General features: G+C 38.4%; 2 protein-coding genes across 2 annotated transcripts in view; both read left to right on the forward strand.

The window, feature by feature from the left end:
• LOC588117 (solute carrier family 13 member 5) overlaps positions 1-9,559 on the forward strand; it is a 47,949-nt gene extending 38,390 nt beyond the window's left edge. Inside the window, exons 4-13 of the mRNA XM_030980645.1 lie at positions 939-1,009; positions 1,824-2,021; positions 2,152-2,271; positions 2,430-2,525; positions 2,988-3,092; positions 3,795-3,889; positions 4,907-5,043; positions 6,072-6,233; positions 7,216-7,353; positions 7,856-9,559. Coding sequence (XP_030836505.1) covers positions 939-1,009; positions 1,824-2,021; positions 2,152-2,271; positions 2,430-2,525; positions 2,988-3,092; positions 3,795-3,889; positions 4,907-5,043; positions 6,072-6,233; positions 7,216-7,353; positions 7,856-7,981 — 1,248 coding nt within the window. The 3' untranslated portion in view covers positions 7,982-9,559. The remainder of the gene's footprint in view (positions 1-938; positions 1,010-1,823; positions 2,022-2,151; positions 2,272-2,429; positions 2,526-2,987; positions 3,093-3,794; positions 3,890-4,906; positions 5,044-6,071; positions 6,234-7,215; positions 7,354-7,855) is intronic.
• Positions 9,560-9,977: 418 nt separating this feature from the next.
• Positions 9,978-19,760, forward strand: LOC105437850. The gene is made up of 5 exons (XM_030981278.1): positions 9,978-10,681; positions 12,412-12,510; positions 13,052-13,131; positions 15,267-15,345; positions 19,674-19,760. Exons 1-5 carry the CDS (start codon positions 10,580-10,582, stop codon positions 19,758-19,760), a joined length of 447 nt encoding a protein of 148 aa, XP_030837138.1. The 5' UTR covers positions 9,978-10,579.
• Positions 19,761-25,211: the final 5,451 nt, after the last annotated feature.

A 25,211-nucleotide genomic window follows, 5' to 3' on the forward strand; every position in this document is an offset into this window, starting at 1 on the left:
AACAGGACGCTAAACATGTTTTTTTATTTTTTTATTTGGCCTAACATCAACTGCAAACAAAAATTAAAAGCAATTTTCCACCTATTGCACAAGGAGTTGTAATGAATAAGAAGTGACGTAGCATGAGTTCAACTACCGAGGGGAACTTGAACGATTGAGGGTATAGTACCGTTTTTACTCGAAATATGAAAATATGAATTTAGAGGGCTACTTATTATGATGATGCGGAGGTGATCCGTGCTTCGATTTTCGAACTCTTTCCCCCTTCTTCCTCCCCTTCTCCCTCCTCCTTCTCTCTCTCTCTCTCTCTCTCTCTGTCTCTGTCTCTCTTTCTCTCTCTTCCCATCATTCATTATTTATATTCCGGGTATTACATTTTTATTCTGTTCAGGACCAGGATGTAAAACAGATTTCGTATCTCAATGTATATCTAATTCTCGTTATCCTGATTAAATATATTGCAATAAAATACAAATTTCTTTATTATTTTTTTTTACCACACGATTAGGGAGGGGAGTGGGCACGTTCCCATTTCACTCTAAACATTTTTGCGAAAATGGCCGTAAATTGCCACCATAGTGTTCTGATCTTGGGTGCACGGTCACAACTTTACCGGGGGGGGGGGGCTGACGTCTCTTGGCACAAATAACAGTATAGGGCCAGGTACAGTTACTAACATTTAGCATTTTGCTACACTAACACTGTACTGTCGCCATAAAAATATACAAGATAAGATGTAAAAACAAAAGGATCTCCTTGCTTCTATGATGACGTTACGGTTGCCCGAATATTGGTAATTTAATATGTTTGGGGAAGGGGGCCTGCAGCCCTTTCCGCCCTGCTTTGTCCGCATGTGATTGCGAATACTGTACACTTGACAACAGTTCTCAGATTACCTTCTTTATGTTTTTTCTTCATCTTTTCAAATTTTGAAATAGGGCTCAGAAGAAAAAGAAGAGCAATGCTCTGAAAAGCCAATCGAACTCGATGAAATCGCAGCTGGTCACATGTAAGTATGTTTTTGAAATCCCATGTGAGTAGTAGGACGAAATCAAAATTTCTTTTTGTTACCACGATTTACATGATTTATTAAGATTATAGGTATCCCGTTTTTTATCAATTAAAGAAGACAATGGTTGTTATCATCGAAACACTCATTTTCTCCTATGTCCCCCTCTCACCACCTTCCCTGCTTTTGTTTGCTTCTCTACCCTTCTCTGTGTCTATTCCCCCATTCTATTTCTTTATCTCTCTGTTGGTTTCTGCCTTTCTCCAACCCTTTCTTTCTTCCTTCCCTCCCTCCCTACCTCCTTTTCCTTCCTCCCGCCTCCTTACCTGAACCATGGACCTACTTAGTAGGTCCATGATGATACCAAACGATTCGGGATATAACACTCTTTCATGTATGATAACCTTTTGTTCATGGCTCTCTCTCTCTTCCCACTCATTTCTCTTTCGCTACCCCTCTTCTCCCTTTCTCTCGCACTCCCTCTTCATATCTTCACTTTCTCACCTCCCTTTTCTCTTTTCCCTCCCTCCTCTCTCCATCTTTTGTTCCCTTCTCCGCTTCTCTCTCTCTCTGTCCATTTTCCTCTATTCATACACTCCCAAGGGCATAGCCAGGAGCAAGGGCGCCACCCCCCCCCCCCCGTTCATTCGCTAACTCTATCCATACCTCAGGTATTGGGAGGGACGCTGAGATTTAGTGTGTCACACCCCCCCCCCCCTTTGTTCGACAAGTTTGGCTATACCAATGCACACTTCATCTCTCTCTCTATCCTTTCATTATTATATTCGTTTCTCTTTCTCCCTTTTTTTTCTAGCGTTGTAGAGCCCGGATCACTTCCAGTGGAGATTAAAAATGCACCGCTGCTCCTCGAGGAGGAGTCCAAAGCTGATCGGGGCTACCGTCTTCTCTGCAAGGGTATCACACTCTCCATTCCTTATGCAGCCAACATCGGCGGCACCGCCACATTAACGGGAACTGGTCCCAATCTGGTTATCAGTACCCAGGTTGAAACGTAAGTCATGCCTCTATTTTAGATGCTGTTGCATCTTTGAAAGATCTCGACACATTTTAGGCAACGCTCCAATCGAACAAATTCTACCGCATACTGTCTTATTAAAACTAACTCTCTTTCCTGCTTACAGACTCTTTGGTCCCGAAGCCGGTGTAAACTTTGGAACCTGGATGATGTATGCATTCCCTGGCATGGTGATCTGTCTCCTCATCTGCTGGGTCTGGCTACAAATCATGTACCTCGATTTCTTGTAAGTAGTTTTTAGCCATCACCATCATCATAACCATTATTATTATTATTAGCATTATTATACATGTACAAATGAATCAAAATTTCGTTTTTAGAATGTATTCAAATGTGTACGATGACTTTGGTGGTCTTTCTCTTTCACTCTCTCTCTCTCTCTAGTTGTCTTCAGAGGAGTGATAAGCGTGTCGGCGTAGCACAAGAAGAGAGAGCGAAGATGGTGATCAGGAGAAGTTACGCTGCTCTTGGTAAAATATCGTAGGTATCCCTTCATTAAACTCATAACGCGTAAAGCCTATAAAATAAATAATGAATGAAAATATGCTACCTCAAAAATAGTAGCCATTCAGTAGTTCGAAATATCATTCTTATTTTCAGTGACGCAGAATTAGTTGGACTCGTTTTTGTTCAAGAGGCATTTTGGCTGTAGAACATTATTCGAATATTCTATTATTTTACAAAACAATCTTTGCAAACATCGTTGACGGGAAGTGGACTTTGTGCCAGGCATGTTCATTTAAGAAAATGACAAGGAATTTGTTTTAGTGAGAGTTGTCACTAGTCCAAATTTGCCTGTAAGTTAATTGAAATTTTTTCACCAAACAAAAACAAAAAAGAATTTGCCAAGAAAGATTTTAGGGTTACTGCCTCGTGTATAACGGGATTCAGGAAGCGTTTTACACTATATCAAGACGATTTTTGTTTTCTTTTTTTGTCTAGCTTTGCTGAATGGGCTATTCTGGGACATTTTGTAGTCCTGGTCAGTCTGTGGTTGACGAGAGATCCCAAGTTCGTCAGTGGCTGGTCTGTAGGCTTCAAGAATGGGTAAGGTAGAACCTCACAGATCAACATGTCATTGGTTCGAATCTCGGGCTTTATTTTGGGGGAAAAGAGATGTAGTCTCATAACTATATCATTTGCATGTACATAAAGGTGTTTTGCTAATTGAAAACCAAGTAGATGGAAATCATTTGAATGATTGTTTCGAGTTTAAAAGCCAGGATGATTATTTGTAAAGAAAAAAAAAAATGGGCATATGTTTGGTTCGCGCTTTTAATCACCATCGCCCTGGTAACATAATGTTCATTAAATGCAATGTACATGGTAATGCAGGAGCATGCTACATATATATATATATATTCATCAGTCACAAATCAATTTGATGGATGATTTAAGATGATCATTTATTTACATTTTATGAGGGATGATGTCAATGTGATATCAAAACGATCGCAAAAACTTTCGAGTAAACAACTCAAGGGATATTTCAGTACCCTAATCTTCCGAAAAATTATGTTCAAGTTACATTTAGGTCTTTGTAATCTTCGCACATTCCACAAGGTGATGGACAAGGCTATTGATCTCTTAGGTTTACTCTTCAAAAGTGCTCGCGATCTCATACTTAAATAAGACAAAATAATCCAATATGTATAGGTTTGCCTTGACAAAACCTATATCATGAAATTCTGGTAGATTGTCGGTTGTCATGGTAACTGGTATAAATGTCTCTCTTCATAATCATGACAGGTACGTGACGGACGCTACCTCGGTTATATTCATCTCTCTGCTACTCTTTGCCTTCCCATCAAGGCTGCCCTCATTCTTGTGTCGAAGAAAGCAAGGCAAGTACCCCTGTCACAATGGAGACACTTTTAACACGTATTACAGGTGGTCGTGTTGATATGGTACAAATTCGAGCTTAACATAGGTAAAATGGTTGTTTAAAAGTTACGAGTGAACCTAATTAATTAACATGATCATACCGGGATTAACATGTGCGTGCTTGTAAACAGGCGACCAGGAATGATCCCCAGAGGAGCGGAGAATATGGACTCTATTAGTATCTGAATCCAGTGACCGGGGTATACTATGATAATACTATAAGTGCATTGGTCGGTTGGCGCTGGATCTTGTAAGGCCCTATATAGAAAAGATTTAATATTAGTATGATCATTATTATCATTATTAATTGATTAATTAGTTCATAAATAAATTAGTTGATTAACTAACTGATTGTTTAATCAATCAAATAATTAATTAATTAATTGACTGATTGATTAATTAATACAACATTACATGCTACCATGAATCATTCTCATTCTTGAAGCCTATGGCGAAGCACCCCATCCGATCGAATCACAAAACAAGAAAGGGAGGGAGAAAGAGGAGGGGAGGGAGGAGGAGGAGGGCGAGAGAGAGAGAGAGAGAGAGAGAGAACATAAAAGAGAAAGAGCAGGGGTGATAACATTTCTTGACCCTGTTTGCAGACGATCAGTAAGTGAGCGGGATGGCAGTCTAGCGATATGGATGATAGTTCTCTGGGGATAATTTTATTTCTTGGGAGGGGTTGTAATTGTCCGGGGCTGGAAGTCTAGGGACGGCATGGTAGTTTTCCGGGAGTGGTGGTCTGGGGACGTGAAAGTAGTTGCCTGGGTGGCAGTCCGGGGCGGGATGGTAGTTGACCGCTGCTGGTAGTATGTGGGGGATGGCTATAGTTGTCCGGGACTTGTTTCCGGGGGTGGATATGGCACTTGTTTGATGAGACAATCCGGGGAAAGGGATTGTAGTTGCCCAGTGGTGGTAGTTGTGCTGATTCAAATCCGAATGTGACTTGACTGAATTTCTGTCTATTCCTGTAGATGATGATGATGGATCAGAAGATAAGAAACCAGCCAAGATTCCAACCTTGCTCACGTGGTCTGTCATACATGAGAAGATGGCGTGGAGTGTCATTATTCTCCTTGGCGGTGGGTCGGCCCTAGCTGATGGCTGTAAGGTAAACGAAGTGCATTGTGGTCGATGGGTATCAAAGGGAATGATAGGCGAGGGTTATATTGGTTAGGTTTTATTTTTTCTATTAAAATTCAAATACATGCACATAATATACACTAATATAGAAACAAAAGAATTTCAAAGGCAGGGTATTCTACTCTCACTACTTCAGATTTACGTATATACTGCCACCTGCTGCTCACAATGTCCCGATGTGTCGACAGCCATCTCCCACAACGCATCACCAACTGCATGACGCGTGCGTGGTGATGTTTGGGTACAGGAACCAGAAGTCGCTCTATGTACGCCTTCACCGAAAGATAGCGCAATTGAAAATACATTAAAGTAGCGATGCCGGTGAAATATCCTGCCTTTAAAAAGGGCGGGTAGCTCTACTCAGATTCATTTAATAAGGAAATGACTTTGTATATTTCTAGGAGGGATTCCATTTTCTTCAACTGCGAACTCCTGGATATTATTATATCAGAAGAAGGAGAAAACAAAATTACAATGGACTTGAAAACTCGTCATAATCAATAAATTATCGTCAGAACGATAATACACTATTGGTCATAATGGTGGAATAAATATTTTTATCCCAATTTATGGAATGATTTTGACAATGATTTATTCCTAATAGATCTAGATAATAGTATACATTCTCAGATTTTATTGAACAATGATTTGCGAGTGTTTGTTTTGCGTAACTGCTAAAGCATGTGTATGTTACTGTGCTAATCAACTAGGGGACCTACGTCATTAAGCCATAACTGACAGTAATGAGGATTAATGCCCCATAAAAGGGCACTAATTTAGCACATCGACGCGGTTTTGATCCTGGGGGCTCACAGTTCACGAGCTCACGAGGCTATCGCTTATTATTAAAATTATTCCACCATTATGACCGACAGTGTAAATTGAAAATGGTATTTTATGAAACGATTAGTTAAACATTGCATAGATTCAATTACCTGTACTTAAAAATCGTTAAAAAACATTATTAAAAATGTTGAACATTGTCGTTTTCGAAAGGTTTCGGGTCTCTCCGCCTGGTTGGGGGCCCAGTTTTCGGTGTTCTCTGCACTCCCACCTGCAGCCCTGGCCATTATCATCTCGACTGTCGTGGCTACTTTTACGGAGGTTACCAGCAATACGGCCACCGCTACCATCTTCCTACCTATCTTTGCTGAATTGGTAAGACAAATACCCAGCTACCAGAATTAAAATTCTCAAAATTCAAGTATATGTTAAGTAAGTGGGGGAAAAACACAGAATACTGTATACAGCCAACTCAAATGCAAATATATCACTACCTAGCAAACAATTGCAGATTTAAAAAAAAAATAGATGATGTAAAAGTATGTTTTCGCTGAACGTCCACCACGAACAAAACCAACGCAATGAATTTATATAGAAATAATTTTAAAAATGTATATTCTCAACCAATTTCCCGGAAAAAATGTAGATAATGGTTTTTAAAAAAGGCATTTACATAATGTAAAAACATTATTCGCTGAACGTCTATCACAAACTAAACCATTTCTGATCTTAGAGTAGTACAGTATGTGCCTTTTCATAGTAGCTGATATACCACCAACCTTAAGGACTATAATTTCTTACATGTCCTTCAATCGAGTCAAGCAAGGGTCTTTTAAAACAAATCCAATATATTTGTTAATGTACTATCTCACACGATACAAAGAGTGCAGATAACTAAACAAATGAAAACATTGCTAGAATAAGTGTCATTTACCTTCGTACTATTTTGGTCTGGTGCACTTAGTAGGACTAGCAACTTGACAGAATCGACAGGTAGATGATGTTGGTAACATAATATTGGAACGAAAATGTTTGTGACTCGTCCATTTATGACTTTGTTTAGCAGTTTATGGAACACCAGTCCAAGATAAAATTCTTAGCGTTACTTAGTGATAACAATTTGCATAAAATGTGCTCGAATCTCTTTCATTTGTGTATGTTCAAACTTAATCCTGTTGTTTGTTGTGTGTGTCCATTGCAGACGCTCTTATTGTGATTTCATATTTTGCACTAGTGCGCATTGAGCAATCTATTTCAAGTGAACTCGGTGCCTCATGAATCTTAAATGCTATCATCATATCATTATTTATTAATTTGGTATATATTTCTTTTGTCATCTGCCTTCCCTCATGATCAGAGCAAGAGCATCGGACTCAACCCTCTCTATCTGATGCTCCCGGCAGCTATCGCGTGCTCCTTCGCCTTTATGCTTCCCGTAGCCACACCGCCTAACGCCATAGCCTTCGCCCATGGCAACCTTTCAGTATTTGATATGGTAGGTCTGGAGCATTGTTTGGGTTACTTTGAATCGAGAGTGAAATTTAGGATATTCCCGGGTCAGTGGGGAGAGATAATCTGAAGCATTATGCTATGTGTCAGAAAAGAGAGGATTTTAGTTTTTAAGTATTTCGCAGACCTTCGAAGACTCAAGCTAAGGGACTTTCAATAACATGGTCCATCTTTTGAAATGTGCGAACATTGCAATGACATAATACGTAATGCGACCACGACCTTTATGGGGGCAATACAATAAGGTATAGAAATCGCCATCGAGTTTATTTTTCGAAGGCTTTTACGATCGTGCATACGCTTTTATTTACAAGTAATACTTGTATTCATGAATTTTTGCGACTTTCCGACAAAGTCTTTACAAATCCTAAAATAGATTCTGACAAATTTGTTGAAGTGGAGTTCATAATCCTTCTTGTGCCCCTTTCTAGCGACAACCCAGATCTTGAACTAATTCTGAGCAAATTAATCTGTCTTTGAACTTACAGGTCAAGGCTGGCATCGTGATGAACATCGCATGCATCTTTGTATCGAACCTCAGTCTCAATACTTTGGGTGTCTGGGTCTTTGATGTCAAAACCTTCCCTGCCTGGGCTAACAGCACGGTGACATAATTGTCTTCGACACCCAGCATTAATGACAGATGTGATGGCCCGCGAGACCGAACACCCATTAGACCGACAGGATACTACACTGACGGCCCACGAGACGAACAGCAAACTAGACCAAGAATGTTGCTCTCGTAGGCGTTCTAACAACTTTTTTGAGGGCTGTCAGGCCGACAGCCCGCAAGAACAACTGCCTTCGAGACCGATATTCTTCTATCTTCCCTTTGCTGGTCTCGAGTGTGTGTTGTCTGTCTCGTATGCTGTCGGTCTCTTAGACCTTTTGGTACACTCTTCTTTCCTTTACTTTTTGGAAGTATTTCGATATTTTGTCGGTCTCGTGGGATGTAAGCCTACTGGGATTATCTCTTGACGTCAGATATTATATAGTTTTCTTGACATATTTGGTGACGTTTTTTGACGAATTTGCCGTGCGGAATTGTTACAGGTCATTCATTCTCACGTTGAGATCACTCAAAATGCCAGTCAGATTTCTGTTCTGTCGTCGATTATTAATTATTGATTCAATTGATCATCACCATTATGACAATTATGACAGTATAACACAGTGACTCGTGAATACATTACAAAGAGCCATAATAGCAATGTCATAAGATAGTCACAAAGATATGAAGATCTTGAAATGCAATGTATACAGTTAGAATGATTTTTAGCTAGAGAATCAACTTTTTATTCTTTCATAATTATATCTGAATCAAGTATCACCTATACTTGCATTTATGCTTATTTCTAAACATACATTAAGATGTGTAATTATAAGTATATGTACATGTTTATATCCCATACGAATTGAAAATTTAAATTTGATGGATTGGTTTTGATGAATAGAAATATGTTTTCAATTCGTTAAAATTAACAGATTTTACTTTGCTTCATATATTTAACATTTTGTTAATAATGGAATTTATGGAACTTACCTGTGGTTTTCAAATACTCGGCTTATATGCTTATGGTATAGTGATATTCGGAATTATAATAAGTTGTTGACTATCGTTTTCAGTTAAAGAAAAACTATATCTTTCCAGTTTAAAATATATGTAATAGTATTTTATGTGCCTTCTGCCTTTAAATATATCAATCTATATTAAGCCTATTTTCTGTTATTTTCAATTTGCTTGCTTGCTAGGTGTGTCTGTTCCAGACATTGACGATCAAGGCTTTCCATCTATTTCTATCTCAGGTTCTTTGTAATGTGACGTTACTTCTGTTACCAGTCAGCCCAATGAACTTATCCATGTATTTGATGCGCTGTCTCCCTCCGCTTTTCTTCTCCTTAATTTTCCTGTCAGTATTCTGTCTTCTGCACCTCCTCTTCTCATAATATGCCCGATATTCTTTACTTTTTCAATATACAGGGTAAAATGAAATATTCTAGAGTGTTGTTTAAAATGTGCATGATATATGGTGTTTGAGAAAATATATGCCAAAACAAATTGAAAGGTCTTTATCACTTATTCAGCTAATTGTTCTTACGTGTGTATTTCAATTAATTTCTTTCAATCCCATACATTTATTCGGAGAAAACGTCTTTAATTGCAATAAAATTTCAATTTCAATTCCAATGAATTCTTAAAAGAAAAATACTGCATCATTTTTTTATAAAGTGTCATTGTAAATAATATCTCATGCAGTGTCATTTGCTTTATTTTCCTTTGGTATGAATGTATGCAGATCGTTTGTGTTTTCAACGAAAATAATAATGAAGACTTTTATTTTTAGTACCTACACTCTGAATGTAAGTGACGTAGCGATACGGGGCACGAGGCCAGACACCCCCCCCCCCCCCCAGCCACCATGGCATGCCGAGTAAAAAAATAAATAGGAAATGCATACAAAAAAGACAGAGGGAAATGAAACTAGAGATATAGGAATTATAATAAAAACGAAAGTTAAAAGAAGACGACAAATGACCCCCCCCCCCCTTGATACCCCTTCTCCTAATCAGTGGCCTTGTTAATTCGGGAGTGAAGATCTGAGCACCTCTAGATACGTGAACGCGCGCTACACCATTGCCAAATGCGCATTATTATTTTCTTGTCGTCAGTGTAAAAACTCGTTATTAAGGGCAGGATAATAATATAATTCTAATAACCAAGATATAACATTTTATTACTTTAATATTTCATATTCTGTTTATATATTTTTAGTTGATATGATGTGGGTCTTTAAGAAATATTTCTATTTATAACACTTTGATTTTGAAATACTAATATGCGACCTTAGTCTATAGAGACACGGTTCTCGTCTCGACGCACGTGTTTGTTTAAGTTTGGTTGAATATTAACTTTTTAACTTATTTCAGACTTTATATTAGTCATTCCTGCACGCAAACAATATTCACACATGAATATCAGTTTCTATTTTGTAAGCTGACTTCATTGCTATAAACAATGTGCGGGTGGGCGGAGTCTTTTGAGATAATTTTCTGCTAGTCGAAATTTATTTAAATTTTTAGAAACTACATAGCAAAATTGGCTTGATGATATATATTTAAATTTATTTAGAAGCAGAGTGTTTGATAGAGAGGTCTCGACCCGTGAATCATTGAAAACTTCGGTACATTATTGTGCGTGATCGTCGACCACGATGGGGCTTTTTCGCGTCATTGTCTATGGCCTCGAAATTACGGCCCTTGTTGCGATCGTAGGCTTGTCCATCGCAGTCGCCACCGTCATGGGATTGTTAAAGGTAAGCTATATTTTCTGATAAGAAAAATATAGACATGAATGGTGATCGCAGTAGTAGTAGCGGCGGCAGCAGCAGCAGTAACAGCGGCAGTAGTAGCAGTAGTATCAGAAGAAGTAATACTAGTACTAGAGTTAGTAGGAGTAGCAATAGTAGAATTATTATTATTACTATTATTATTATTAGAAGTAGTAGTAGTAGTACAAGTAGTAGTATATGTAGCAGCAGTAGCAGTAGTGTCATTAATAGACGTAGGCTAGTAGTAGTATTATTAGAGGAAGTATAGTAGTGTTAATATTAGAAGTATTAGTGGTGGTAGTAATAGTAATAGTAGTAGTAGTAGTAGTAGTAGTAGTAGTAGTATTAGTAATAGTAGTAGTAGTAGTAGTAGTAGTAGTAGTAGTAGTAGTAGTAGTAGTAGTAGTATTAGTAGTAGTAGTAGTAGTAGTAGTAGTAGTAGTAGTAGTAGTAGTAGTAGTATAGTAGTAGTGGTGGTGGTGGTGGTGGTGGTGGTGGTGGTGGTGGTGGTGATGGTTAAGTACAAGTATTAGTAGTAGTAGAAGTAGGAGGAGGAGGAGGAGGAGGTGTATTAGTAGTTGTAGAAATAGTAGTAGTATATCATGTCATGGGAGTAGTGAATGCCATAATGATTTTCATGTTATGTTTTATCATTTAGAAATAAATGATGTGCTCTATTAACCTAAGTATACACGCTTGGATCAAAGCTACAACATAATGATTCAAGTTAAAGAAAATGTTCTGAATTTGTTGGAGCCGAGCGTAAAAATTGTTGCATCATGTAGCATCACCATGGAAACCAATCTTGAATCCTTTATCCGTGTAAAGGCCTAGATACGTTTTTCTCTGTGTTTGTTTACAGTATAAAGACAGTTGTAACTTTTAAGTGCCAACATTTTCCCGCCTAAAATTATTCACAAAATTTCAAGAATATGTGCATTATGTGCGCTAAAATACGCGAATATTGTTTTCATCTAAACATGTAGTTTTATTTGTAGGCATACCAGGTATCAAAGTCAAAAGCTTCTCTTGTAAATAAACGCGACAATTATGCTACACGATTAACGATAATGAGTTTTATACAAATTGTTATTTACTGATCAAAGTGCATTAGGTGTCTCCAAAAAGACAAATCTGGTGACGAAATATAATGGGGTAATTATCTGAATATTCTTTGATGCTCCAAACCGAAAACTTGTGTCATAAAATAATTTCTTTATCAAATAAAAGAAGACCATTAAAGGCAATTAGCAAATCGACCTAATGCCTTTATGGCAATGGGACAAACTGGTAAAACAGAATTTGGAAGTGGAACCATGCAGATCATGATAGTAGGTTTACTCATTGCAGAATAATGCGCCTCTCAAGATAAATACGCGACCCTTAAATGGTTATTCATTATTGTAGCGCCATTTCAATTCATCCTTAATCCTTTCTATACTTCTTTCATTTACTTCTGCATGATATTTTGTATTACTTTAACATCTTTTATCTTCATTATTGTACATGCACGATATGTTTTGTCCAGGGACAGTTGAAAGAAGCAGAGGGCGATTGAAAAGAAGAGACCCCCTAAAAGTACAATTTTTTGTTGAGAAAATGCGTATCAAAATTTGTTTGAAACATAACACTTCTGACAAAATAATGTAAGAATTTGTTACCAAAGAACATTGAGACATGTGCAACTTTAAAAAAATCTTTGTGTTCTCTTTTAGGCTGATTTTGACGGGGGCTGCCCCCTTTATCCGACATTCACCGGCTGGTTTATCAAACTCAACGATGTATCAAACTGTAATTTCGTCATTGGTATGAACGTGAGTAGTCCAAATTTGGTGTTTATAAGAAAAGTGCCCCTAGAGGCGCATCCTGCATGAAGTAGAGCCGGTGTAGATAGGGGCATCGCTGAAACAAAGTGTGTGTGTGTGGGGGGGGGGGCGTTTTTCAACGCATTTTGTTTGTGTGTGTATGTTTGTTTTTCTTATTTTTGATGTTGTTGCTGTTGTTACATTTTGGTGACAGGTTTGTAGGGATGCCAACAGATGGAGGCACCTTTTAGACTTATAAGAGAGAACATGTAGAGCAGTGTGTATCACTGAGTTTAACTTTGGGGAGGGGGAACCACTATTAAATCAAGATAGAAATAGATAGAAATTAACTCAAAACGAAACTTACCCTGTATTGAGAGTCTGAGACCCCAAAATGACGGCTTGTGTGATATTTCTTTAGCAGTCATGTTCTTTAACAGTATTTGCTAAGGAAAATAACTATGAAGTGCCAAAAAAATGAAATATTCGTTCATTGTAACTCTTTTACACCTAATAAGTAGATAGTATCTACTTTTTTCTATTTGTACAGAGCGTCGCCATTTTCGTCGCAATTATCGCAGGAGTCTACAGACTAGTGGAGCTAGTAAAACAAAAGAAAATGGTTTCAAGGTTAGAACGTGTAACAAATTATATACCTCTCTTTAGAAATCTAGCAATCTGATTGGTCGAAATTGGAGTCGTGATTTGAGCCATGCCCGCCTGCTTTTTTTTTCTTCTCGTAAGGTAGCCATCCTAGAATGCATATTAATATTTGAATATATGAATATTTGCGTTGGTACGGCGAGGTAGAGATCAAATTCAAAATTTAATCGGCCAGATTCTGGACTAAATTAACTAGCATGTCGCAATGATTATGGACAAGTTACGACCTTGGTAGTCATTTGTCACTTATTTAAAGTAAACTTAGCTTTGTATTTGTAATTTTTGTATGAAATCTCATATTGATAAATTATCGCATCAGATTCTGTGTGCGTGCGTATCATGAATATTGACGACTAGCCCGTGACGTAGAGGTTGAGCCAATAAAACACAGCGACAGGATGGCTACCTTACGGAAAAAAAGACGCTGCCCGCCTATCGGTCAATAGTTTTTTTTTAAGATGCCTGTTGCCCCGGGTGACGGGCCGCATAAATAAATTTTGCTGAGATCCCCATTGGTTTACGTGTAAAAAGTTTCTTTGTGCGAGCGCGGATACCATACAGTGTTTTTTGTCTGCGATTCCGGAATGATACATTCAGGCAACTTCCAGCGAAGATTTACAGACAGTGTCTCAGATTTGCTGTGATATTTTAACCAGTCTTTACTCAAGAAAAGGATAAGGTAAGAATTCTTTGTAGATTTGTTTGCGAATTCGGTATATAAAAGATATATGGACTGCTTTAATATACGAAGCATAGGTGTTTCTCTATACTGGTTCTCGGGGACGAGCGGCAAATCGAGGGGTTATAGGAGGATGTATTGAGCCTATAGAAAACAACGATGCCTATCATAGCAGTCATTATATCTATACTGATGTATATCGAAAAGGCCTTGCCACCTTTGCCATAGGAATGGAGACTATGACGTAGCACTGACCCTGCGATGGAGAGGGGGTTGGGGGGGGGGTGCTGGTGTCATTGGTTGGAGTATAGGTCTTACAAAGTGGATAGACATACAATTCGAATGGACAAGGCTACCGATTAGAAAAGGTACAGGAGGGGACGTGTCATCTTTGTGTATATTCTTATTACTCTTTCCTTCTCACTGTTTCTCTCTCTCTCTCTCTTTCTCTCTCTCTCTCTCTCTCTCTCTCTCTCTCTCTCTCTCTCTCTCTCTCATAATTCATAATTCATAATGAATATACTAGTGATCAAACAGACTTTTCTGTATCAGTCTAAAAGAGCCCTATACTATACTTAGGTCTATATTCCAAAGATAAATGGTGACAATAATGTTTCTTCTTTTTACGTGTAAAAAAATGTGTTGCTGTGTGCAAAAGGAAAAATGAAATACATTTAGCGTATTTGTTTAAATGTCCATCGTTTGCTAGAACCTCTGGGCTAGACACGCATGACTGTAATGATGTTGATTGTTTCCTTCCTTTCTCTTTTTTTATTTTTTTATTCAGCGCCTTGGTTTCAGTTTTCTTCGTGGTTCTCTATCTTATTGTCGCCATCTTGATCATGACATCAGCATTTATCGTGACCATTGGGTTCAATAAACTTTGCAAAGGGCTTGTGGATCAGAATTTGCCGTTCTTTGATGAGTAAGAATCGTTCAAAATGCATCAGTTTTCTCTGTTAAAATATTTAATGGCTAGGAAAGTATAGTAAAATAACATTACACTATACTTTCATTAATTCTGTATAGATAGATTGGGCACGTGCCCACCCATCTTTCTATATTTCTCTCATGTTCCCCTCTCTCTCTCTCTCTCTTTCTCTCTCACATACTCTCTCTCTCTTCTCTCCCCTCATCTCCTATACTCTCCCTCTCCCTCCTAATTTCCCACACCCCTTCTCACTCTCTCCAATATGTCTATTCATAACCGAAAAGCTCAGTTATAGAGCCCGGTTTAGAGCAATATTCTCTTAACGGGGGGATCCAGAGGGATCCCTTGTTCGAAACGAATACAATGTGCATGAGGCATTAACGCTCATTGCCAAGTTCCTCGGAGAAGACATTGCTTACAATATACCTTATACATGCTTCCATATAGATCTTAAATTAATCAAATTTCTTCCGTACATTTTCTCCGATGAAGATGCATTGATTTTCAACAACAGGGTGCCATACCTCCCTTCGATGCAACCCACTTCCACGACTATCTCCTGACAGCAGAGGTAAATAATTATATTAAAGATAAACTTGAGTTCTGGTAAAAAAAAAAAAATGAATTCTCACATGAATCAAACGAAACTTACACTGAATGTTCAAGATTACAAATAAATGTTCATGTGCCAAACAATTCTGGAAGAAAATGTATACTGGCTGAGTAATGAACATAGACAGATAAGGAAATCAAGGTAAGCTAGCCCCGACACATTTTGTGTAGTCTCATATACATCTTTATGTGTGCAGTGCTTGTTACTTTACCAAGACTGGGCGAAATTTATTATGATTTTTATGACTCGAGAATCTTGCAGTGCACACCAATACTTACATGCTACATGACCAACTTTTTCTGATTAATTCCACACCTTTTCTTTCACAATGCAATAGCATTACCAGAACTCACCTTTATCTTTAATACATGCATTTAATCTAAAATTGATGATGATTTAAAATCGGTCGATGGTATTAACGAAAATTCGACTTTCCCTGATTGAATGGACTTGACTTGAATTTCTTAAAGCAGTCACTGACCCCTTTTGTTGGTGAACCGACATTTACACCGCCGACAATAATTGCTCCGGGTTTCATTTCAGAAAAGGTATATAACAGGCGCGGATCCAGGATTTTCCAATAGGGGGGGGGGGGGCCGGAAATTTGAAAATTGCGCAGACAGTTTTTCAACTCAACATACCAATACTGACAAGGTCATATTAGAAGCACCATACTGGTAATTTTTTTTTGACATTTTCATTGGGGGGGGGGGGGGGGGCTAAAGCCTCTTGCCCGAAAAAGTAATTTTCTGGTTTCACAATTCGGCTAGTGAGCGAAGCGAGCGAGCAAAAATTTGAGGATAATATGTATTTTGTGAAAGTGTTATTTGTCTCCAAAATATACGAGAAAAGATATAACAAATTCATATTCGGGCAGCTCGCTGTCCCCTCCCCCCCCCCCTCCCCCCCCCCCCATTACGTGCGAAGCGCAGAAGCTTTAATGTTTATGAAATTATTAGAGAAAGAAGACGATTCGTTGTACCGTTCTCGGTTGTTAATCGTTGTCTGAATTCAGTTTCCATACCCCCTCCCGCGCGAAGCGCGGAAGCTTTGACGTTTCATTAAATTATTAGAGAAAGAAGACGATTCGTTGTACCGTTCTCGGTTGTTAATCATTGTCTGAATTCAGTTTCCATACCCCTTCCCGCGCGAAGCGCGGAAGCTTTGACGTTTCATTGAATCATTAAAGAAGAGTACCGTTCTCGACTCTTAATCCTTGTCTGAATTGAGTTCCCCTCTCTCCGGCGTGAAGCGCAAAAGCTTAACGTTTCATTAAATTATTAGAGAAAGTAGACGATTCGTTGTACCGTTCTCGATTCTTAATCATTGTCTGAATTCAGTTTCCATACCCCCTCCCGCGCAAAGCGCGGAAGCTTTGACGTTTCATTAAATCATTAGAGAAAGAGTACCGTTCTCGACTCTTAATCCTTGTCTGAATTGAGTTCCTCCCCTCTCTCTCGCGCGAAGCGCGGAAGCTTTGACGTCTCATTAAATTATTAGAGAAAGAAGACGATTCGTTGTACCGTTCTCGGTTGTTAATCATTGTCTGATTTCAGTTTCCATACCCCCTCCCGCGCGAAGCGCGGAAGCTTTGACGTTTCATTGAATCATTAAAGAAGAGTACCGTTCTCGACTCTTAATCCTTGTCTGAATTGAGTTCCCCTCTCTCCGGCGTGAAGCGCAAAAGCTTAACGTTTCATTAAATTATTAGAGAAAGTAGACGATTCGTTGTACCGTTCTCGATTCTTAATCATTGTCTGAATTCAGTTTCCATACCCCCTCCCGCGCGAAGCGCGGAAGCTTTGACGTTTCATTAAATCATTAGAGAAAGAGTACCGTTCTCGACTCTTAATCCTTGTCTGAATTGAGTTCCTCCCCTCTCTCTCGCGCGAAGCGCAGAAGCTTCGACGTTTCATTAAATTATTAGAGAAAGAAGACGATTCGTTGTTCCGTTCTCGGTTCTTAATCATTGTCTGAATTCAGTTTTCCCCCCTCCGAGCAAAGCGCGGAAGCTTTGACGTTTCATTGAATTATTAGAGAAAGAAGATTATTTGTTGTACCATTCTCGACTCTTATTCCTTGTCTGAATTCAGTTTTCCCCCTCCCGCGCGAAGCGCGGAAGCTTTGACCTTTCATAGTTTAATGAAATTATTAGAGAAAGAAAATAATTCGTTGTTCCATTCTCGACCCTCAATCCTTCTCTGAATTCAGATTACCCCCTCCAGCGCAAAGCGCAGAAGCTTAACGTTTCATTAAATTATTAGAGAAAGAAGACGATTCGTTGTACCGTTCTCGATTCTCAATCATTGTCTGAATTCAGTTTCCATACCCCCTCCCGCGCGAAGCGCGGAAGCTTTGACCTTTCATAGTTTAATGAAATTATTAGAGAAAGAAAATAATTCGTTGTTCCATTCTCGACCCTCAATCCTTCTCTGAATTCAGATTACCCCCTCCGCGCGAAGCGCGGAAGCTTTGACGTTTCATTGAATTATTAGAGAAAGAAGATGATTCGTTGTTTCATTCTCGACTCTAAATCCTTGTCTGAATTCAGTTTTCCTCCTCCCGCGCGTAGCGCGTAAGCTTCTGACGCTTCATTAAATTATGAGAGAAATAAGATGATTCGTTGTCTCATTTTCGATTCTTAATCATTGTTTGAATTCATTTTCCACCTTCCGCGCGAGGCGCGGAAGCTCTGACCTTTCATAGTTTAATGAAATTATTAGAGAAAGAAGATAATTCGTTGTTCCATTCCCGACTCTTAATCCTTCTCTGAATTCAGTTTTCCCCTCCAGCGCAAAGCGCAGAAGCTTAACGTTTCATTAAATTATTAGAGAAAGAAGACGATTTGTTGTCCCGTTTTAGACTTGTCAAAAATGTTTCTTTGTCTGCTCCTTTTTTCGTCCTATGTCCTCTTACTGCCCCTACCGCCCCTAGCTACGCATGCTTTAAAGGGAAAATGAAACAATCATGATTTTGATAGCTTACAATTAGGTCAGTAGAAATGAAAGGGGAAAACAAAATCTATGTATACACCAAACATGAAATAATCGCGACCGGGAGCGTCATATCTTAGATTTGTGTTATCGGGCGAGGGCCGGAGCGGAGCGACCAAGCGAGATTTTGCAATGTAGAATGCTGAAATTATGCATTCTAGAAAATCCTTTCTGTTCTTTCCGCTACATGTATATTTCTTTCTAGCTATATATCTAAATTTCCGGGGGGCCGTGTCTCTCTATCGGGCCCAGGATCACCGCCGCTGTCCATTATCACTACCTACATGAGTTCAAATATAAGCACAAGCGAGTTTGTATGAGCTGAATCCAAATGAAGGGCAAAATAAGAGTTGTGAAGCGGCCCTACCGTTAATTTAAAATTTGACTGTTTAGTATATAGCTTCTATTTGAAAGACATCCAAAACATTGTGCCCTTTTCAATTTTTTTCAAAAAGCAGGGGCTGTTTGTAACGTTTAACTTTGAATCAGTGGCTCGAGATTTTATGCGGCCGGCCCGGCCCCCTCTATTCAATAACGTTTCCCAAGCCTTCTGGAATGACCCCAAATCTCCCGATTACAGTTTTTCCCTTATTCGTCGTTACTGTCACTTAGCGCCATTTTCTTGTCTTTCCCCCTTTCTCACCCGACTTTTCTCTTCCCCTTCCCACCCCCCCCCCCCCCCCCCCCCCCCCCCCCCCCACCCACTCAGTGTTATCTAGGGTATGCGCATGTATGTTCCCTCTCTTAGTTTGAAAGCACCCCTTTATCTTCGGTGTGTAGAGTCAGTGCGGGCCGGATTTGTGTGCATTACGGGCCGGACTTTGTTGCGTGAAAAGTAACCCTTTATCGGAAATACAAAATCGGTCCCTCCGACCCCGGAGTGGGAGTGAGGTGGGGGGGGGGGGGGGGATCTTCTTTTTTTTTTTCTCTCTCTCTCTCTCTTCTTTCTTTTTTCTTCTCTTTTCTTTTCTCTTTTCCTTTCTTTTCTCTTCTCTTTTTTTTCTTCTCTTCTCCTTTCTTTTTTTTCCTCTTTTTTTTGCGCCGCCAATAGGGGGGGCCGCGGCCGTTTCGGCCCCCCCCTGGATCCGCCACTGTATAATGTTAAGGTTAGGGTTGCTATTGGGTTTGAAGTTAGGATTAGGGTAAGGTACGACTATGGTGTTGGGTACAGGGTTGACGTTTGGAATTCGGTTTATATAGGAAACACCATGTAGTATTTTCGCAGAGCATGTGTCGTACAGCCCTTTTGTATCTTTTGTATTTTCATACTTTTTCCTTTCTCTTTCTTGACAGATGACGGCGTGGTTGAGCTTCGCTATGTGGATCTCGCTCTCTGCTTTTACTGTCTTTATAAGTGTGTGCTGCAAGAACAAGATGTGAAACAAAACGTGTGTGGGAGGGGAGGGGGGGGGGCGTAGAACCCGATCTGATAAATTGTCTTTCTTAATTTCTGCACCATGGAAAAGATGTAAAAGAATAATCGGAGGATAATTTAAGGATATTAACATAGGCCTACTAATGAAATACGAGATTGAACTGAAATAAAATTATTTTCTATAAACCACGTGATCTCCCAGTTCAGCCTATAGGGGCTGATATTTTTGTTTATAGCATTACACAGGATGTGGATTATTAACAATCGTCTTTCTTAATGTATTCACATTTATGGCTGCTTCTTCCTCCATGTAAGCTGTCTATAGCGATGACATATTTGAGTCACCTGTTTGTAAGATGTTGCAGTTTAATAGTCTAGTCAGAACGTAGTTTGATGCATACCATTTGCTATGTCAGACCATTGTCCACGGTCAGACAAGCCAGACAACAATTCATTCATTTTAATTAATTAAAAATGGCAGCAACCAATACAAGTACTACTGGGAGATCGTACAGTTTGGTAAGAATTTCTTTATTTATATATTTCTCGAACATTTTGTGTGTAAAAGACCGAGGGAAGAATTCCATAAGAACAAGCAGACCCCATCAATAGGGTTTATGTACATGAACGTCCAACACCTAGGGTTAGACTTAGGGATAGGTTTAGGATGGGGTTAGATTTAGGGTAAAGATTAGGGTAAGTGTTACTTAAAGTAGATATTCATTGATTTTAAAAACTAACTTTATTTTCATTATTTCAAAGTTGAAACTTTTATTTCGAAACAAGGTTATCAAAATTCAATGCTTGGAAACATTCGAAGTAATGATTATTATAAATTACAAAACGCTTAAATACAGCCCCGGCATAGCACCTGATGAAGAGCTCTCCGAACGCTGCTGAGATGTGTGAGATCACGGTATGGACATGATCTGCACAAGCAGACGATGTCCCATGACATCTCACACATTTTCAGTGCCTGTATTTTCATCTTCTCTTGATTTCTTTCTCTTCCATTACTACCGCCAGGCTAAATGTATAATCTATTGCCTCACTCTTAACCCCGCGCATGGTTTTATTTTGATGACAAATGCAGCGATACAAAAATAAAGGAATCTGGCGCTTGTAAACAAAATAAGACGCCATTGTATATTCAGCTGCACACACCGCGGTATGTTCGGCGTTTCAAGAGGGAACAAATGCCACCCTTATTATCATTTCGGGGTTTTTTAAATTTGAAAATCTGGTTTCTTTGATTGTTAATTAACCCCTATCCTGTGTATTTACAAGCAAAAGATTTTATTATCAGAATCGGGTCATATCCCTTTTTGAATGGTTTGACATGCCATTACATTAAATATACACTAAACTCATTATAATTTGACAAATAATAGCTTTGCAATTATGTTAATTCTTTATGGGATGTCGTCTGCTTGGGTAGTTTTAGTTGACCTAAAACTTGTACGATGGCCATCTGCTAGCTTACCAGTTTCTAGTGATACATTAGTTGACATATTTGTGATTTTCTTTGAATTTCACCTTTAAGAAAGTTAAGTCTTTAAAGATGTATCTTCATTGGTGAAGCGTTGGTTAACCTACGAATGTCTGGTCAATTTTTTTGGAGGGGTATTCTAAAGTTGCTCTGATTTATATTTGTATGTTGATTCCTCTCAAAAGCTTTACCGGTACTTGAAAATGTATTCCATGTCATGGCAAGCGCAGATCAGTCGTTTTTATGTTCACTTTGTCATTTTTGGAGATAGGATTTAAAAGCTGTTGTGACGTCTAGATAATCGACAACTATAAACTGAAATACTCTTATTGATCACTTTGTACATATTCATGTAGTTCAGGTCATTTATCCATTCTATCATTTTATTCGTTATATCCGTATTAGAAAAATGACAATTTGACATTAGTCATAAGTCTATTAATAATATGAATGTATTAGTTTCGATTTATTTTAGACTTTCATAAAGTGCTATGAAAGTGCCATATTAATTAAACTAGTAATTCATCAAGTTGGATGAAATGACTTAAAGGAAATCCCCACAATATATTTTCATTAACACTATTTGTAGACGAGAAACATTGTCATGATGTCATTTTTTCCTTATCTAGAATCGCTCTGTATAATATGCCTGTTTACATTAAAAAATCCTGTTATATACTTGATGGAAAATTTCTTTGTGCAGGGATTGGTCGAGAGCTCTTCACGTGATTAAATTTTCTTTAAACTAAATGAGCAACCTCTGTATATACTAGCTATACTGATATACTAAAGATGTGATGTCACTCAGAGTGTAGTAGTTTCAGTGTTGTGTCGGTCATTTCCCATAAGGATACTGTGATGTGTTCGTCATGAAGATGATGAAAAAAGTTGTAGGGTAACCATGAGAAATCAACTCAAAGGCTCTTTTAATACCATATTGTATATGTCTTTCTGAATATAAGCAACTTCATTGTATAAATGTCCACACATTTGACTATGTGATGGGCACGGCTGAAATTGGCTGGTCCATCATCAGGCGGTTGTATAATAACCCGACCAACAGTTTCTTGAATTCACTAAATAAATGAGCTGTAACCAAGCTATTGTGAAGAGGAAATTTAATAAGCTTAATTTTAAACCAGGCCAAAAATGTGTTTTTACAGGTCTACATTGTATAAGGGGGGTACTAGTGTGTACAAATGCATGACCAGATTTTTTCAAAAATATACCTTGTTAATTATTGGCCCTTTCGAGGAAAAAAACAATCCCATAACCAAAATTTAGCTTAGTTTTGCACTATATTTTATCTACTAAACAGGATATCGTCCAAAGGGTAGCCCTATAAGCAGAATTGTTTGCATGTTCGAGCATTTGTATCCGTAGATCAGTAATTGAGCTCCCCTGCCCTAGCTGGGCATTGTAACAACACTTAAATATTTTATATATGGATGTGATCCATTTTATACCATCATAATACCTTGGTTTATTTACACTACAAAAAAAAATGTTACAGCGTTGCATGTATTTAATAAGAAACATTTGCTTGTTGAGTTTTTGGTAAAAACAAGTTACACAAGAACTCATATTGTTGGTCATAATGCAAATTCATTATATTTACAGTTAATTGTCTGGAATTAATATTTAGTTTCATTGACAATCAACAGAGTTAGTTAACAGGAGTTAGTTTGTAATAGTTAGTTAACAAGAGTTAGAGTTCGTTAACAATAGTTGAAACAACTTTTGTACAAACTTAAATGCTTTTAAAGTTTTATAACAACACAAATGTAGGCCTATCTGTAGAAACATTTGATTGACAAAATAAATATGTCATCGTATCTTTAGATTGAAAATGGTTGACTTGGTTGAGGCAGTGTGGAATTACAAATTTGACCCTGGTTGCAGTCATGGTCTAGTAATAGGGACTTTTAGATTTGCACGTCAACAGCTTTGACTGCAACGTGTGACGTCATTTTAAGGCACTGCGCATGCGTTACGTCGTCTCAGTCGGCGATCGAGAATGCATCAAACTTGATTTTCCTAAATCTAGTACATACATACATACATACATATTGATATTTATATAGCGCCTTTACATGCTCAAGGTACTTGTATGCCGCGTGCGCATAAAATATACAGTTCATCAGGTAGACAAAGGAACATCCCTTCCCTGCTATTTTGTAAAAATGTGTAGAACAGGTGCCACAGGCCACAGGCATATTCACCTGTTCTACACATTTTTAAATAATAGCAGTGAATTAAGGGATGTTCTTTTGTTGAGGGTAGAATGAGGAACTGTATATTTTGTCCTCTTTCTTTGTTCGTGATATTCATAGTGTTACTTCCTGCATGCATGTATATCGTCGAGTGAAATCTAAAAGATTTGTAGTCAACATGGGCAGTTGAGTACGTTGACACGCATGATCAGTCGGCGTTCGTCGTGGTCTCGTCCACTCAATCTAAAAGTCCCTAATAAGTAAACGTCGAGGAAGCTTGAACTATGCTGGTGAAACAGTGGTGAAGCTTCGACCTGGCGAAAACTGAAAAAAGTGAAGCTTCACCGATGGAAATAGTTTAAAGGGTGAAGCCTGGACTAATACTTTTGCCGATAAAGTGATACTTCGCCTATAATTATGTTTTTGTGAAGTGGTGGTGAAATCCTAACCTTAGAACTAATTGGCTCAGGTGAAGAAAGGTGATGACTTGAGGAGGGTGGGTCCAGGCTTCAAATTGACGCCTGCATTGGTAACACCATTCCATGTTACAATTTTCAAATAATAGTGCATAACATAAAAAAACAGAACGAACGTATATTTCTGCTAAAGATGATGGTTAACGTAAATCTCAGTAATTAATATATTCATAAAGTTCCTTAAGGTTCATAATTTTCCAAAAATGGAACTTCGGGTAATCTACACAGTGTAATGATACATAAATACACAATACATACATTCCTACAAAACTACAAAGTCAATAAAAGAATTTGCAGTTGACAACAACAAAAACCAGACATGTCGTGCACATGAATCGAAATTCATATACATGTGTTCAAAGTAAAGTGCAAAAACGAATCGTTTTACAGGTGCCAATAATGTGTCCACAATTATTATTACTATTATCAAAATCGTTATTGTTTTCGTTATTATAATAATAATTATCATTATTATTAGTAGTAGTGGTGGTAGTAGTGGTGGTGGTGGTGGTGGTGGTGGTGGTGGTGGTGGTGGTGGCGGTGGTGGTGGTGGTGGTAGTAGTAGTAGTAGTAGTAGTAGTAGTAGTAGTAGTAATAGTAGTAGTAGTAGTAGTATTTGAAAATATTATTATCATTCTCATTATCGTCATCATTGTAATCTTCAACAGTAATATATTTTCATTACATTATTATAGATGATCCCAATAACCGCCCTTGAATAAGATAAATCATCATTACGAACAAACGAGATATATACAAGAAACAAAGAATGGGATGGGGTAGGTGGACACGCGGTTACGTGGTAAGATTTTCATCAGTTTTAAATTTCGTACCTTTGGTGAGGGGGGGGGGGCCATTGGGCTGGTGCCCCCCCCCCCCCCCCCCCCCCCCCCAAAAAAAAAAAAAAAAAAAAAAAAAGATGAAACAGTAAGAGAGAAAGGGTAAAGAAGGGCAGAGAAGAAAAATTATTTAAAAAAATAAGAAAGAAAGGAAGTAAGGGAGGAAATTGAGTAAAAGGGATGAAAGAGGATTCCTTTTCACTAATTTTAATCCCTGCCACTTCATTGGGTCCATCAAGTTACATCAACTTACTGAACATTTATTTCTTGATTTGTCCAGAATCTCTGTTCACCTTTTTTTTTTTTTAAATTTCTCCGTCTGTCTCTGTCTCATCCTCTCCCTCTCTCTCACTTCCCCTCCGTAGCTTCCGTTCTTTCTTTCCTTTGCTGCGGGTGTAATCAAGTGGGTATGTGTGTCCCCTCTCAGTCTCCTTCTCAG

This window comes from Strongylocentrotus purpuratus, unplaced genomic scaffold, assembly GCF_000002235.5.
Source record: "Strongylocentrotus purpuratus isolate Spur 01 unplaced genomic scaffold, Spur_5.0 spur5_scaffold_11, whole genome shotgun sequence".
Classification (NCBI taxonomy): domain Eukaryota; kingdom Metazoa; phylum Echinodermata; class Echinoidea; order Camarodonta; family Strongylocentrotidae; genus Strongylocentrotus; species Strongylocentrotus purpuratus.